This window comes from Oryx dammah, unplaced genomic scaffold (genome assembly GCF_014754425.2).
Source record: "Oryx dammah isolate SB20612 unplaced genomic scaffold, SCBI_Odam_1.1 HiC_scaffold_10, whole genome shotgun sequence".
Lineage (NCBI taxonomy): Eukaryota > Metazoa > Chordata > Mammalia > Artiodactyla > Bovidae > Oryx > Oryx dammah.
In genome coordinates, this window is record NW_024070194.1 from 22,459,490 (window position 1) to 22,477,060 (window position 17,571).

At 39.5% G+C, this 17,571-nt stretch overlaps 1 protein-coding gene across 1 annotated transcript; it reads right to left on the reverse strand.

The window, feature by feature from the left end:
* Positions 1 to 397: 397 nt before the first annotated feature.
* DEFB115 (defensin beta 115) lies at positions 398 to 4,604 on the reverse strand. The gene is made up of 2 exons (XM_040247618.1): positions 4,511 to 4,604; positions 398 to 643 (listed from the first exon to the last, which is right to left on the reverse strand). The coding sequence occupies exons 1-2, from the start codon at positions 4,602 to 4,604 to the stop codon at positions 417 to 419; spliced, it is 321 nt and encodes a 106-aa protein (XP_040103552.1). The 3' UTR covers positions 398 to 416.
* Between the last annotated feature and the right edge of the window lie 12,967 nt (positions 4,605 to 17,571).

Sequence of the window (17,571 nt, forward strand, 5' to 3'; positions counted from 1 at the left end):
GTGGGGTCGCAAACAGTCAGACATGACTGAACGACTAACACTTACACTTTCACTTTCACAAAGAGGCAGAAGACTTCTGGCCTATCTCAACAGTCCAGGATGAGACATTAGATAAGGATGTGTGATCAAGGTGAAATTTGCCTTGACCTGGAACACTTCCCCATTCAGAGACCTATAGCACCTGCTCAGAGGCTTAGGAATTCAAGATTCAGATTCTATAAAATTGGTTTACCATGAGAACTGATTTCCTGTGACAGCCTAGGGAATGTTAGGCTATAGAGGACTAGAGAGACAGAAACAAATGATAGCTAGAATGAGCATATATTTTTTAATGGATCATGTAAGGACCCAGTCTCCTTAGATACTAAGGACCTAAGGACCATGTAGGTGACCTGGATACCCATCTTACTGACTCATTAAAATGCTGCCAAAATCCGCTTGTCACAAGTCATAAATTCATACTTAGTGGTACTTGCCATAACTCTATATGTTGTCTCTTCTTTTATGACAAGTTTTAATGATTTACGCTTTATAGGGATGCAGCAAAGCTTTCTTAACCCACATTTTTCTTTCTTCTTCTCACTTTCTTTGCAACTTTTCCTGCAATTGCCAGTTCCATAACCACACTTTCTGGTCCATCCATCTATCAAAATAAACAAAGAGATGAATAAGCACATACATGAAAAAGTAAAGACTGTTATACTAATTGGTATATGATTACACATTGGTAATTGTAGCAATAATGGTTACAATGAACTATTGAAATGTAATGGCATCTTTGGGACTATCAAGCTTTTATTGGACTTTATTTTTATGCATAGGATATTTCTATCTCTGTCATTTTTCAGTATCATCAACACTAGTTCCTCATTTTTCCCAAATCTAGGTATTTGTCAAGGAATGAAACTGTGCCTTCAATTAACCTTTTTTCTTCTTCTTCTTCTCTCCATTCATTATTCACTCAACAGTGATTTTGTTGAGCACCTATCATGTGCCAGACACTTTTGGGTTCATGTCTTAGATGATGTCTAGAGCAGTACATTGAACACTGAACAACCAGTTTATGTGGATAATCAGAAAGCAGATCTTCTGAGCTTTACATAGGTCAATAGAACCAGAGTATAGACTCAGCTTCCTCAGCACATTAAGTTCAGTTGAGAGATCATAGTATCTTGTTTCAAATTATGATTACCTCTTTTTTTTTCTCCCAGACTCCTCTATTAAGAGATAACTCTGAATTATTTCTTTCTCACTAGAACATTTGGACTGGAAAAAAATTAGGATCAGTATGACTGTACTCCCTCATCTATTCTAATTGCCCTCACCAGAGTTTAAGCAGGCAGAAGCCAACTCAGGGTTCAGTTCAGTTCAGTTCTGTTCAGTTGCTCAGTCGTGTCCGACTCTTTGCTACCCCATGGGCTGCAGCATGCCAGGCTTCCCTGTCCATCACCAACACCCAGAGCTTACTCAAACTTATGTCCATTGAGTTGGTGATGACATCCAACCACCTCATCTTCTCTCATCCCCTTCTCCTGCCTTCAATCTTTCCCAGCATTAGGGTCTTTACAAATGAGTCAGTTCTTTGCATCAGGTGGCCAAAGTATTGGAGTTACAGCTTCAGCATCAGTCCTTCCGATGAACATTCAGAACTGATTTCCTTAAGGATTGACTGGTTGGATCTCCTTCCCATCCAAGGGACTCTTAAGAGTCTTCTCCAACACCACAGTCCAAAAGCTGCACTCAATATGCCAGAAAATTTGGAAAACTCAGCAGTGGCCACAGGACTGGAAAAGGTCAGTTTTCATTCCAATTCCAAAGAAAGGCAATGCCAAAGACTGTTCAAACTACTGCACAATTGCACTCATCTCACATGCTAGCAAAGTAATTGCTCAAAATTCTCCAAGCCAGGCTTCAACAGTAAGTGAACCATGAACTTCCAGGTATTCAAGCTGAATTTAGAAAAGGCAGAGGAACCAGAGATCAACTTGCCAATATCCGTTGGATCATTGAAAAAGCAAGAGAGTTCCAGAGAACATCTACTTCTACTTTATCAGCTATGCCAAAGCCTTTGACAGTGTGGGTCACAACAAACTGTGGAAAATTCTTAAAGAGATGGGAATACCAGACCATCTGACCTGCCTCTTGAGAAATCTGTATGCAGGTCAAGAAGCAACATTAGGACTGGACATGGAACAACAGATAGGTTCCAAATCAGGAAAGGAGTAGATCAAAGCTGTATATTGTCATCCTGCTTATTTAACTTATATGCAGAGTGAAGTGAAGTGAAGTGAAGTTGCTCAGTCGTGTCCGACTCCTTGTGACCCCATGGACTGTAGCCTACCAGGTTCCTCTGTCCATGGGATTTTCCAGGCAATAGTACTGGAGTAGATTGCCACTTCCTTCTTCAAGGGATCTTCCCAACACAGGGATCAAACCTGGGTCTCCCACATTGTAGACAGATGCTTAACCATCTGCGCCACCAGGGAAGTCCTTATATGACGAGTACATTCATGTGAAATGATAGGCTGGATGAAGCACAAGCTGGAATCAAGATTGCTGGGAGAAATATTAACTTAGGGTTCAGTTCAGTTCAGTCACTCAGTCGTGTCCAACTCTTTGCAACCCCATGAATCACAGCATGCCAGGCCTCCCTGTCCATCACCAACTCCCAGAGTTCACTCAGACTCACGTTCATCTAGTCAGTGATGCCATCCAGCCATCTCATCCTCTGTTGTCCCCTTCTCCTCCTGCCCCCAATCCCTCCCAGCATCAGAGTCTTTTCCAATGAGTCAACTCTTCTCATGAGGTGGCCAAAGTACTGGAGTTTCAGCTTTAGCATCATTCCTTCCAAAGAAATCCCAGGGCTGATCTCCTTGAGAATGGACTGGTTGGATCTCCTTGCAGTCCAAGGGACTCTCAAGAGTCTTCTCCAGCACCACAGTTCAAAAGCATCAATTCTTCGGTGCTCAGCCTTCTTCACAGTCCAACTCTCACATCCATACATGACCACAGGAAAAACCATAGTCTTGACTAGATGGACCTTAGTCGGCAAAGTAATATCTCTGCTTTAGAGTTAGCCCATGATTATCCTCTTTTGCTTCTACAATAACTCAGTGGTTGACAAACACTTTCAGTTTGAAAAGCTGATTCAAGATAGGATGCAACTTCCAATAGCAATGACCAAAAAGAAATCATGAAATTAAAATCATAAACTTTAGAATCCCTTGGAATCCCAAGTAGAAAACATTTTTTGTTAAAAAATCATTCACCACTTGACCATAAAGTCTGTTGTACTACTATTAGAGTGCTTTGGCCATATTCAATCCAGAATCCAGGATCTTCTGTCCTAGTCTAAGCTCCACACCTTGAGCTTATTTTACAAATCTGTAGACATCCAACATCGACCTACAAAATTTACACTATACACACTAAGACAAGAGTAAGACGCCTCTTCTGATTGATTCAAATGAGCATTCAAAGCCAAACAACAGTCGAGAGACAAAGGAAAAAGACTGGTTACTGCAAGAGGTGGTATAAAAGTGATAGATACCAAAGATAAGAACCTATTGACATTTGGGATAAGGATATTAAGGACATTAGGGATTTGGGGGTTGCTTTTGCATATGGAAGGGACTTCATTCAAGAAACATTGGCCTCTATTGATATTTGCCAGGTTCCCTAATGAGAAGAACCATCATAGCTGAGGTGATAGATTGTCCTTATCATCAGTTCAGTTCAGTTCAGTTGCTCAGTCGTGTCCGACTCTTTGCGACCCCATGAATTGCAGCACGCCAGGCCTCCCTGTCCAGCACCAACTCCCAGAGTTCGCTCAGATTCACGTCCATCGAGTCAGTGATGCCATCCAGCCATCTCATCCTCTGTCGTCCCCTTCTCCTCCTGCCCCCAATCCCTCCCAGCATCAGAGTCTTTGCCAATGAGTCAACTCTTCGCATGAGGTGGCCAAAGTACTGGAGCTTCACCTTTAGCATCATTCCTTCCAAAGAAATCCCAGGATTGATCTTCAGAATGGACTGGTTGGATCTCCTTGCAGTCCAAGGCATTCTCAAGAGTCTTCTCTAACACCACAGTTCAAAAGCATCAATTCTTCAGCGCTCAGCCTTCTTCACAGTCCAACTCTCACATCCATACATGACTACTGGAAAAATCATAGCCTTGACTAGATGGACCTTAGTCAGCAAAGTAATGTCTCTGCTTTTGAATATGCTATCTAGGTTGGTCATAACTTTTCTTCCAAGGAGTAAGTGTCTTTTAATTTCATGGCTGCAGTCACCATCTGCAGTGATCTTGGAGCCCAAACAAATAAAGTCTGACACTGTTTCCACTGTTTCCCCATCTATTTCCCGTGAAGTGATGGGGCCTGATGCCATAGGGCATATTTATTATATGGCTTTTCACCGGATCTGAGCCATCCCTGTCCTCACTCCTACACAGGCTTCTATGAATTGGACCATTCTTACTCCCTTTTCCCTCCTTTTCATGGTCTGGTTACCTGGGGAAGCCGGATCCAGGACTACAAGGACAGCTACAGCCAGGAACAGGATTTTAACATATCCTGAGAGGGATGAGGAATGATCCAGCAGCATACTGAATGTGCTAAGGAAAGTAAATTTTCACTCTGTGTTTTATTGACTTAGGTACAGCTAAGTCATGGACAATAAATCAGACAAGGACAGCATGTTCCACTACCCGGACAGGAGCCCATAAGTCAGCAGTGCCAGTTGATCATCCAGCATTCAGAGTCCTTCTTTAGACGCCATCTGGGAAGGTAGAAGGCATTAGCAGAGGACATATAAGTCCTACAAAAGACTATGGCATTGTGGAGACAATGGACCTGCTTTCCAAGAAGCCTTTCCCACTCCTTTACTTGAGTAGTTGAGCCTCCTCCCTTATATTCTCACAGCCTCTCTGCTTCCTTTTTTTCCCCTGAGGAAGTGGAATCAGTTGGCACTTCGTATTTTTCTAATTCATCTTTATTGGACAGCACTGGCAAGTTTTAACAGACAGTGAGACCCCTGAAAGTAGGGACTGGCTGTGATTTCTGTATGTCCAGACTGTGCAGTGATCATTTGTTGAAAACAGTGAATGGATAAATTCATTATGGTATTCACTTGTAGCCTGAAAGATCTTAGAGCTGCCCTGGTGGCTCAGCGGTAAAGAATTCACCTGCAATACAGGAGACCCAGGTTCGATCCCTGGATCAGGAAGATCCCCTGGAAAAGGGAATGGCAACCCACTCCAGTATTCTTGCTTGAAGAATCCCATGGACAGGGGAGCCTGGCAGGCGACAATCCATATGTTGAGTTGCAAAGAGTCAGACACAGCTGAAGCAACTGAGCATACACGCACACTGATAGATCTTAAAATTGGCATTTCTCAGCTAAGAAAATGCAGATCCATTAAGTGGAAGAGAATTTCCTAGGGTACACTATGGGCAAGAAAGAAAAAACTGAGGGCTCTCATAATCCACTCATGGTCCAGGTCTTCATAATTCTGCATTTTTCTCCTTATTTCCTACTCCAAATCCTTGACATTAGCTGCTTCTGGGCCTTTCTTGGACTCTGGCCCTGAGTAGAGACCAACAAAGAAGGTATGGAAGGAGGCTCTGTCAGGAAGTCTGCCTGTGAGTCCACTGGATTTTCTTTTTTGAGTCCTTGGTGTGCCTTATGGTTATTTTACAACTTTTGATGGATCTAGTGTTCTTCTAATATAGTCTTTGTGAAGTTGGCAGGTATTAGGAGCAGCCTGATGGGGCTCAGGAAGTCTGTTTCCCCTTTATATCCAAATGGCATGTTCTCCAGGAAAGCAGTGAGCACAAAGTCATCCACTGAACTCTTATTGTCTATGACTATGAAAAGAACTTTATATCCATGACCTGTTAGAATACTCACAGAATCCCTAATAAGTAGATGGAGTTTGTTCAGGGAGCTTCTGTGGTGGCTCAGATGGTAAGGAATCTGCCTGTAATATGGGAGACCTCAGTTCAATCCCTGGATGGAAAAGATACTCTGGAGAAGGGAATGGCTACCCACCCCAGTATTCTTGCCTGGAGTATTCCATGGACAAAGGAGCCTGGTGGGCTACAGCCTATAGGGTTGCAAAGGTCAGATATGACTGAGCAACTAACACTTTCACTCTTCACTTTTTCACACAGTGCTTAGATTGAGCTATGGATTTAGATCCAGTTTACCTGTCTGCAGAGCGTATGTTCTTCCTATATCCCAGAGGATCAATGCCTAAGTAACAAAGGAAGAAGATATCTGTTCAACCTGAAAAGCAGTAATGGGTTGAAGAGAGTTATAGTTGTTATCTTCTGAAAAGGCATGTTCTGTGCAAGCCTAGAGGGCAGAACTCAAAGTCTTGGGTGGAAACTGTGGGGGAGCAGCAGCAGCAGCAGCAGGTTTAAACTAACTGGAAAGATCTCTGATGATTGAAACCATCTAGAAATAGTTGGACAGTCTGGGAGAAGTGGTGGCTCCTAGTGTCCAAATGCTGTAAACTGAGTCAGCATGATCTCTTCTCTCAGATTCTGTGGGGAGGACTGGTATATTGATCAGCTGAATATGGATTTGTTTACCAGGCACAGTGTTTAAGAGGAGAAGAGAGCAATGTTCTGCCACTCTGTTTAGGGAGAGAGACAACAAACATATAATGCAAGATGGTGACAAGTACTATAAAGAAAAATAAAGCAGAGTTAGGGATAGAGAATAATATGATATACAGTGTGTGTGTGTCTGCTTTGAACAGGTTATCCAGGGGAGGGCTCTCAGAGGAAGAAACATAAAGAACAAAACTACCTGCACTGGGGAAGTGAGCCACATGAATCAGAATCTTCCAGGCAGAGAGAACATCAAGAGCAAAGACTCTAAGGAAGGAAGGTACTGGGTGTTTTAAGAAGAGCAAAAAGTCAAGTGTGCCTGGAGTACAAGAGTGAGTGAGTAAGCTAGAATAATAAGGCAGGCAGAGCTATAGTATGTCAGATCATACAGGAATCTATTAAAGACCTTGTAATTTATTTGATATATGATAGGGAATTGTGACTTACATTTTGAGAGGTCATTCAAATCTGAAAGTTTGTTTTTGTCTCTTTGCCTATAAGATATCACTGAACAGAGGAGCCTGGCAGGTTAGAGTCCATGGGGTCCCAAACAGTCGGACACAACTAAGCGACTTCATTTTCACTTTTCTCCAGGAAAATGATGAAAATGTCTTTTAATTTCTCCAAATAATGTATTTGGGCTAAAGAGTGTTTTTGGAATGTGTCATCACCCATGTACTGGCAGTATGTGTTTTACATAATTTTAATTTTAATACTCATTTTAGAAAAAAATCACTAGACCTTGACCTGGTAATTTTACAGATAACATCACTTAGTATGTGATCAAATATAGATTTAAGAAAAAGGTCTGTTGGTTTCTACAGAAATATGAAGTAAATAATTCTACAGTCTATAGAAAATAAGGCAAAAAAAATTAAAAGATAACATATAGACAGCGAAAGTTTGGGCTACAAAATAGATAAAGAACATTCTTTGGAAGAGCAAACCAAAGCCTAAAGAGGTCAGTTGACTTTCTGAAGGCCACACAGTTGGTAAGCCATGGAGTCAGGAATGGGACTTTAGTCTACCTGACTCTAAATCCACAGCTCTTGACAACAGAGAATATTGTCTCACCAAATACATAAATCTTCAGGCTTTATGTTTTTATTTATTGACTTTATTAAATTTCTATTTTGGAATTGCTATAGATTGACAGGAAGTTGCAAAGACAATAAAGAAATCCTGTATTTCTGCAAAGACACTTTCTTGGGCAGGATATTTTAAGGGTTCAGAGGTTATTTACCACATGCTTGTCATAGACTGGTTCCAAATAGGAAAAGGAGTATGCCAAGGCTGTATATTGTCACCCTGCCTATTTAACTCATATGCAGAGTACATCATGAGAAACACTGGGCTGGAAGAAGCACAAGCTGGAATCAAGATTGCCGGGAGAAATATCAATAACCTCAGATATGCAGATGATATCACCCTTATGGCAGAAAGTGAAGAGAAACTAAAAAGCCTCTTGATGAAAGTGAAAGAGGAGAGTGAAAAAGTTGGCTTAAAGCTCAACATTCAGAAAACTAAGATCATGGCATCTGGTTCCATCACTTCATGGGAAATAGATAGGGAAACAGTGTCAGACTTTATTTTTGGGGGCTTCAAAATCACTGCAGATGGTGATTGCAGCCATGAAATTAAAAGACATTTACTCCTTGGAAGGAAAGTCATGACCAACCTAGATAGCATATTCAAAAGCAGAGACATTACTTTGCCAACAAAGGTCCGTCTACTCGAGGCTACAATTTTCCCAGTGGTCATGTATGGATGTGAGAGTTGGACTGTGAAGAAAGCTGAGTGCTGAAGAATTGACGCTTTTGAACTGTGGTGTTGGAGAAGACTCTTAAGAGTCCCTTGGACTGCAAGGAGATCCAACCAGTCCATTCTAAAGGAGATCAGTCCTGGGTGTTCATTGGAAGGACTGATGCTAAAGCTGAAACTCCAATACTTTGGCCACCTCATGCGAAGAGTTGACTCATTGGAAAAGACCCTGATGCTGGGAGGGATTGGGGGCAGGAAGAGAAGGGGATGACAAAGGATGAGATGGCTGGATGGCATCACCGACTGGATGGACATGAGTCTGAGTAAACTCCAGGAGTTGGTGATGGACAGGGAGGCCTGGCGTGCTGCAATTCATGGGATCGCGAAGAGTCAGACACAACTGAGCGACTGAACTGAACTGTCATAGATCAATTCTGATGACTTTTACAATGGGTAGATTTGGGCAACAAGTCATAGAAACAGAGTGCTGCTAAGTCGCTTCAGTCGTGTCCGACTCTGTGTGACCCCATAGACGGCAGCCCACCAGGCTCCCCAATCCCTGGGATTCTCAGGGCAAGAACGCTGGAGTGGGTTGCCATTTCCTTCTCCAATGCATGAAAGTGAAAAGTGAAAGTGAAGTTGCTCAGTCGTGTCCAACTGTTCGAAACCCCATGGACTGCAGCCTACCAGGCTCCTCCATTCATGGGATTTTCCAGGCAAGAGTACTGGAGTTGGGTGCCATTGCCTTCTCTGAGAAACAGAGAGTAGACAGTGTTGAGCACAGAGTAGCAGAGCGTGATTACCAGGGTCTGTATGGAGAAGGAAACGAAGAAATGTCGGCCAGTGGCACAAAATTTTATTTTTGCAAGATGAATAAGTACTGAAGCTCTATTGTACAACAGTGTTTCTATAGTTAACAGCATTGTATGTTATACTTCAAACTGGAGAAATCCAGTTTCTCCAAATGTAGCATTTTGAATAATTATCATACAATATCAAAACAAGGAAACTGACATGGCTACAATATACACGTATATTTCAACCTCATTTTATCACACGTGTTGATTAGTGCAAGCAATCAGTATACAAAACTATTCAATCAACACGGAAATATTTCAATATTTCAATACAAGAAATATTCCTTGTACTGCCCCTTTATAGTAACATTCCACCCCCTACTTCCTTAGCATTTCTAACCCCTGGCAATAAACAATTTGTTCTCCATCTTTCTAATTTTGTTGCTTTTGAGAATGTTCTGTAAGTGGAATCATACAGTATATGACTTTTGAGGTCACTGCTTATAGCAATAGTTTGTACTTTTTATCACTGGATAGTATTCCATCTTACGGATATACTGCATTAACATATTATAGAACATCTTGGTTGTTTCTAGATTTTGGTTATTACAAATTCTTACCAGCAAGGTGGGAGGGAGTCAGTCTCCCTCAAATGCATGTGGTACTGTCATAGTTTTTAATTCTAGCTGATCTAGCAGATATGTAGTACTACCTCATGCTGATCTGAAACTGCATTTTCCTAATTGCTAGTGATGTCAAACATCTTTTTGTGTACTTATTTGCCCTCCACAAATCATCTTTGGTGAGATGTTTTTTCCTTTCTCCATTTTCTAAATGCTATAAACTCTGTATAAGAGGTTTTGTTGGATACTTATTTGCAAATAATATCTTTCAGTCTGTAGTTTTTCTCCTAATCCTTTTCTTTTTTTTTTTATTCATTGCCTCCTATAGTTAATTTTTTCTTTTTTTGTGGTGATAACAAGATCTCTTTCTCACAAATTTGAAGTATATGATACAATGCTGTTAACTATAGAAACACTGTTGTATAATAGATCTTCAGCACTTACTCATCTTGCATAACTGAAATTTTGTGCCACTGGCCAACATTTCCTCATTTTCTCCCTCACACAGACCCTGGTAACCACTCTCTACTCTCTGTTTCTATGACTTGTGGTTGCCCAAATCTACCCATTGTAAAAGTCATCAGAATTGGTCCATGACAAGCATGTGGTAAATAACCTCTGAACCCTTAAAATATCCTGCCTGAGAAAGTGGTTTTTGCTTACCTGAGACTTGAGCCTTGCCAGATATCTTATGCTGACCATATGATACATGATGAATACCTGGTTTCTATGCTTTTAGGCTAAGGTGTATCAGAACTCTAAAAGCAGAGCTTGAAGATTACGAAGCTAATTTCATTCATGTGAGTGCTCTATGCTTACATGATTGATTTCCAATAAAAACCTGGACACCAAGGTTCCAGTGAGCTTCCTTGGCTGGCAGCACTGTGCACTTGTTATCACACATTATGGCTGAGAGAATTAAGTTGCATCAATATGACTGTACTATGAATCTCATATCTGGTTTTTTCTAGACTCATTTATCTTTTTCTTTTGCTAATTTCAGTCTTTATTCTTTAAATGTAATAAATTGTGCACATGAGCTTATCCAGTTCTTTCTGGTAAATCATCAAACCTGATGGGTCATGGGGATCATCCAAAACAGCTAGACATATGTAACAATGGAATAGAATTAAGAGTCCAGAAATGAAGCTTAATTCTTATGTCAATTGACTTTTTATGAGGGTTTCAAGACAATTCAATGAAGAAACAGTCATCTTTTTAACAAATAGAATTGAGAAAATTGGAAGAACACATGCAAAAGACAAAATTTAGACTCCTGTGTTAGATCATGCAAAATTAAATTAAAATGGATCAAAGAGATAAGTGTCAGAGTTAAAACTAAAATCTCTTAAGATGAAAACACAAGAGTAAACCTTCATGATCTTGAATCAAGCGATGTTTTTAGATATGATACCGAAACCAAAAGTGACAAAAAAGAAAGTTCATCAAAATTTAAAATTTATACTTTAAAAGATACCATCAATAAAGTGAAAAAGGTACCTAGAGAATGGAGGATATACGTAAATGTAAAATGTCTAACACATCAAATCATATATCTAACAAGCATAACTCAAGAGATGGAGTATTTCACACTGGAGCTGGAACCTATGCAAAAATGAAGCAAATGCAAATACTATCTTTCTAACATTTTATAGGAAGTTAGCAGCAATTTGGAGGTCAATTCTCATTTAGAAAATTGATGGACTATTAAGCTACAGGGGACCCTGAGCAGCAATGATAAAAAGAAAGCAAAAGCTAGCATGCTGCATGATAGTGAAAGTCTATAATAAAGGAAAAGGAATATATAGGAATTTTAGAAAGACATAATGATCAGAGTGGTGGAACAACCACCATCAGTCTCCACCAGGTAGTGTAGGAAGAGTAACTTTCTTGAATTTTTAAAAATTTGAGCATGTGTTTTTTCTAACACAATTTTAAATTGAGACAAAATATTTCATTGTAAACTTATATAGTAAGATGCTATGAATACTGGTGTGCTATAAAAATTGACATGTAAAAATTGCAATTTAATATGAATGCATAGAAGTTATTGACAATCCATTTAATGAATATGCAAAGAATCACTTACTTAACAATCATTAGGTTGGTACAAAGTAATTTCAGTTTTGCATTGTTGAACTTTGCCAACTGATATTGGAGTACTTTTTAAAATAAATGTGGTTATCTTTTACATCATCTTAATGCACATTCCTTGCTTTATGCTTTTTGCTAATGAATTATTACTAGATGCTTATTTTATATTCATTTTAGACCATGGAAATGAGTTTAGACAAAAAACAAATTCTAGAAATTTTCTTATTCAAGTTCAAAATGGGTCATAAAGCAGTGGAGACCACTTGCAACAACAATGCATTTGGTCCAGGAATTTCTAATGAACACATAGTGCAGTGGTGCTTCAAGAAGTGTTGCAAAGGAGACAAGAGTCTTGATGAGGGGTGTAGTGGCCAGTCATTGGAAGTTGACAACGACCAACTGAGAGCATCATCAAAGCTGATCCTCTTACAATTACACAAGAAGTTTCCCAAGAACTCGATGTTGATCAGTTTACAGTTGTTTGGCATTTGAAGCAAATTGGAAAGGTGAAAAAAACTCAATAAGTGGGTGCCTCATGAGATAACCGCAAATCAAGAAGACTGTTATTTTAAACGGTCATCTCTTATTCTAAGAAACAACAATGAATCATTTCTTGATCAGATTGTGAGGTGTGATGAAAAGTGGATTTTATACAATTAGTTCAGTGGTCGGACTGAGGAGAAGCTCCAAAGCACTTCCCAGAGCCAAGCTTGCACCAAGAAAGGGTCATGGTCACTGTCTGGTGGTCTGCTGACAGTCTGATCCACCACAGCTTTCTAAATCCCAGGGAAACCACTACATCTGAGAAGTATGCCTGGCAAATTGATGAGCTGAACAGAAAACGGCAACGCCTGCAGCCAGCACTGGTGAACTGGAGGGCCCAATGCTTCTCTGCCATAATGCCCAAAAGCACGTCACATGGCCAATGCTTCAAAAGTTGAATGAACTAGGTTGAATGAGGTTTTGCCTCATCAACCATATTCATCTGACCTATCGCCAACCAACTACCACTTCTTCAAGCATCTCAACAACTTTTTGCAGGGAAAATGCTACCAAAATGCAGGTTGCAGAAAATGCTTTCCAAGAGTTCGTTGAATCCAGAAGCATGGATTTTTATGCTACAGGAATAAACAAACTTATTTCTCATTGTCAAAATTGTGTTGATTGTAATGGTTCCTATTTTGATGAGTAAAGATGTGTTTGAGCCTAGTTATAATGATTTAAAATTCATTGTCTGAAACCACTGTTACATTTACAGTAACAGAAATATTAGAAATATTTCATCACTAATAGAAATATTACATCATTTTCTTCTTTAAACTTTAATTCTAATAGCTTATTTTTATTCTGCCATACCCATAAAATTAGACCTTAATGTAATAAATTTTTATTTTTGAAAGTCTATATTGATAATTCTATCATATTTCTCTGCAACAAAGCATAATTTTTATTGTGAAATCTGTGTAAATATAAAGTTATAAATATTTACCATTTCAAGATTGAACCATTATTTTAATACTTAGAACAAAACTGATTAGAACCACATGAATGTATTATAAAATGTGAAAAACAATTATTGATGAAGAAAAATTTTTGTTTTACTTAAAGGCATCCTCTTAGTAAATAGATAGTGCTTTCTTTATATTAGTTTATATATACATAGATGAATATTACTTTTACTAATGAGATGAAGGTCAGTAAAAACTGTCTTCCCACTTTTTATTTTTAAAAATGGAATTACCAAGGGACTTTATTCAATCAAAAGTAAATATGAAGGTTGAAAGATTAGGTGTCAAATATATAAATGATAGATACACACAAAGAGAGAGAAATGCAGTTTGTTTCAGTTTAGTTCAGTTCAGTTGCTCAGTCATGTCCATCTCTTTGCGACCCCATGAACTGCAGCACGCCAGGCCTCTCTGTCCATCACCAACTCCTGGAGTCCACCCAAACCCATATCCATTGAATCAGTGATGCCATCCAACCATCTTATCCTCTGTCATCCCCTTCTCCTCCTGCCCTCAATCTTTCCCAGCATCAGGGTCTTTTCCAATGAGTCAGCTCTTCGCAAAAGGTAGCCAAAGTATTTGAGTTTCAGCTTCAACATCAGTCCTTCCAATGAACACCCAGGACTGATCTCCTTTAGAATGGACTGGTTGGATCTCCTTGCAGTCCAAGGGACTCTCAAGAGTCTTCTCCAACACCACAGTTCCAAAGCATCAATTCTTCAGCACTCAGCTTTCTTTATAGTCCAACTCTCACCAAAAATCCCATCATAAGCTATCACTAAAGTTTATCTACAAAGATCTATCAAATATCAGCTGATTTGCTTTGCTGTCCCTGCTTTGGGAAACAAGAATTGAAAGTCACTTGAATTTCCAAAGGATTTGTTGTCCAAAGTCTATGATGATTACTTACTTTCTGAACACCAGCACCAATCTTTCAATTATCCACATTTGATACCTGCAGGTTTTTCCACTCTGAATAATCCATGATTGTCAGAAAAAAAAGGGGAGAGGGGTAAGTTTTCATTCAAGAGTGAGAGAAGAGAAATTTAGAAAGTGGAGATAGAAAGGAAGAACATGTTAGGAATGGTTTGAGTATCACAACACATTAAAAAAAACAAGGGTCAAAAAATGAGTTCCCTTAAATTATCAACATGCATATGTTGGAAAAAACATTGTATCCAGTATCCCAGCTTCACATTTACTACTTTGTATTGTCCGACCTTCCCATATTTGTTGAGATGATTACATGAACAGCAAGTGCTCAAGTTTTTACTGAGCATCCACCATCCACAAGGCACTGGTCTACACCTTGGGACACAGGAACCAGAGCTCGGTATAAGGACTCTGTGTACATTAGAGTGGTGATGACAGGCTACATGTGCATAACTAATGAAATAATGCAGGAGGACAGCAAAGAAATCTACAAAATATTTCAAAGAGTTCAAGTGATAGGAAGAAGATGATGCAAAGTAGAGTGAGGAGTGGATTATTTCTAAGGAGGTGACATTTAAAGGAAAGGCACAGAAGAAGAATACTCTAGGCTGAGGCAGAGTGGTGGTCTCAGGATGTCTTCGTAGTGAAAGAATGCCTCTGTGAAGTTGGCATGTGACCTGTGTGATGAGGTGTTTGCCATACAAAAGAAATGGAGATGAGCAACTTGGGCCAAGGTACACTAGAAAGAAGGTGATCAACTTGCCCAGGCTTGCTAAAGACTTTCTTGGTCTCAGTCTCTAACTCCCATTTTCTGGGAAGACCCTCAGTCCCATGCAAAGTAAGGTATTTGTCAGCCTAACAAGAGGCCCAAGAGCTATTGGAATATGAGGTCTACTTAAGGGTCAGTGGCCTGAGGCCGAATACCTCTTCTATAGCTGGGATCCCTGGCAAATTGACCTAGACCAAATAAAAAGAATTAGAGAGTAAACCTTCTCGATTCTGAGACCTTTAGGCATCTGAGACTGTGGTTCTCAGTAACACCCCAATCATAGCTCAGCACATGAATAATCAACTTGGAGTGAATAGCTGCTTCTTTGTGATGTCGAGAGTAAAGTTGCAGAACCACCTGTTGCTGTACAAACAGCACGTGCATGACAGAGGCAGATGAAGCATAGGCACCCTACACATGATCAGTATTCATGGACAAAATGGACATCTGGACAGGCACACAATGAGGCAACCACAGTTGGAGGTTTTGAGTAGACATTTGAGTGGAAAGAGCATTGGAAAGATAAGTAGAATTTGTGATGTAGTTCTTAATAGGATGTGCTCTCAAGGCAAGTCCGACTTGCACCTCTGTCTAGTTAAATAAGTGTTTGTGCTGGAGGCAGTAGTTTCTAACTATAACTGGATTTATTTCTGGTTGAAGCATTAAACAAAATTTGACCTCATGATACAAACAGGGGTTTAAAGTCAACACTTACAAAAAATGTCAGTAGGGACAGGGAAGGGAGAACTTGTTTGGAAATTTTGATGTGACTGCATAGGTTCTTCACATATGATAGTGGGGTTTCAGGCATTAATAAAATCAAATTTTCTGTCTCAACTATCGAGGCAGCACAAAACCGTGACATGTGTCTTATTTATTTATTTACTGTGGAAAAATACTCAGACACACAAATATCACTTGAAACCAAATATTAACATGTATACATTAGTATATCAGAGGAAAACAGGAAAAGAATTTAAGCCCAATATGAAGGATCCCTATATCTTCTATACACTTATCTTTATATATTTCTAGTTATAAGGTAACTCTCTTCATTCTTGCCTTGGCAGTTGCAATAAGTCCATCTCTATGGCATCCAATCCCCGATAGAACTGTCCCCCATAAAATAACATCAGTAGAATTGGCTCCCTGCATATTAGTCCCAATACTTATATAGATCTGCTGTCTCAGGCTCATCAGAAAACGTTGTATCCTCAGCGCTGTCAGGAGTAGGTGTCAAAATCTATGAAGAATCTCTCTGGGAAGCAGTGGCCCCAGTTATTCTGCTTTCTCGAGTCACAGTTGCTTTAACTGTTACCTCATCAGTAAACCCAGGATCGGGGGAAAAAGGAAAATCATCACGAGTAATATATTCAACATTTAGATCTTTGAAGAAGTTAGGATGGATTGGCCATTGAGTGTACGGATCATAACTTCTTAGGGGAATGCAGCATGATTGCTTGTTCATACAAAGTAATTTGTACCTTTCAAGAAGTAAACATCGTTTTCTGCAGTAACCTATATCATTCTTCCAGCATCTTTCAACAAACCAGCCAGCTGCAGGGAAAAAACCAAGCAGTCGATTTTTAAATTCTAGCAAAAGATTACAAACAGCAGTTCTAAAATTTGACAACCACTATTATTGCCATCTAATATAATATGATAAAAATACTACAAGCCATTTGGAGAGACAAAGAAGAAAACTAAAACTTTATAGGAAAAACTGTGATGTGTGCCATTAAGGAAATTGCTGTGGGTGGGAAGAGGGACAGAGTGAAGGAGGGAGAGGAGGCAGGAGAGAGTCTGGAGAAGGAAAGAAGAGGAGGGGAAAGAAAATAAGACAGAGGACACATATGTAAAGCTGATATTTAAGCCACAGAAGGCAAGAAAGATAAAAGGAGACAACAGGATACACAGGAGGCAAAGAGTATTTTAGAATGCATGCTAAGTCAATTCAGTCATGTTCTACTCTTTGCGACCCTAGCTTCCTCTGTCCATGGGATTTTCCAGGCAAGAATAACAGAGTAGGTTGCCATTCCCTTCTCCAAAAGGACCAGCAAATGCTCAGCCCCAGTATTAAGAAACAGCATAGTGTCTTTAAGGTACTGAAAATCTGAAATATAACGTGCAAGGAGCAGAGGAAATGAAATGAATTTGAAATAGCAATGCCATCACCTAGTCCCTATAGGCCATTTTGAAGCATTTTCATTTATTTCAAACCATCATATGTTCTAATTTACTTTAAATTTTAGACTGTTAGCTAGGATAATACACAGAAATTAGTTAAGAGAAAAGGAAGAATAGAATGTGGGAAACATGTTCAGACAGATAAAACTTGATGGCAGCTGAGACTGAGGCTGTGAGAACTGCGAAATGAAGAGGACAGATTTCAGACACTGGTAAATGGAATAAAAAGGTAAATGGAAGATGGAGAAATCCAAGTACATTACTACATTTTTAAGTAGATATA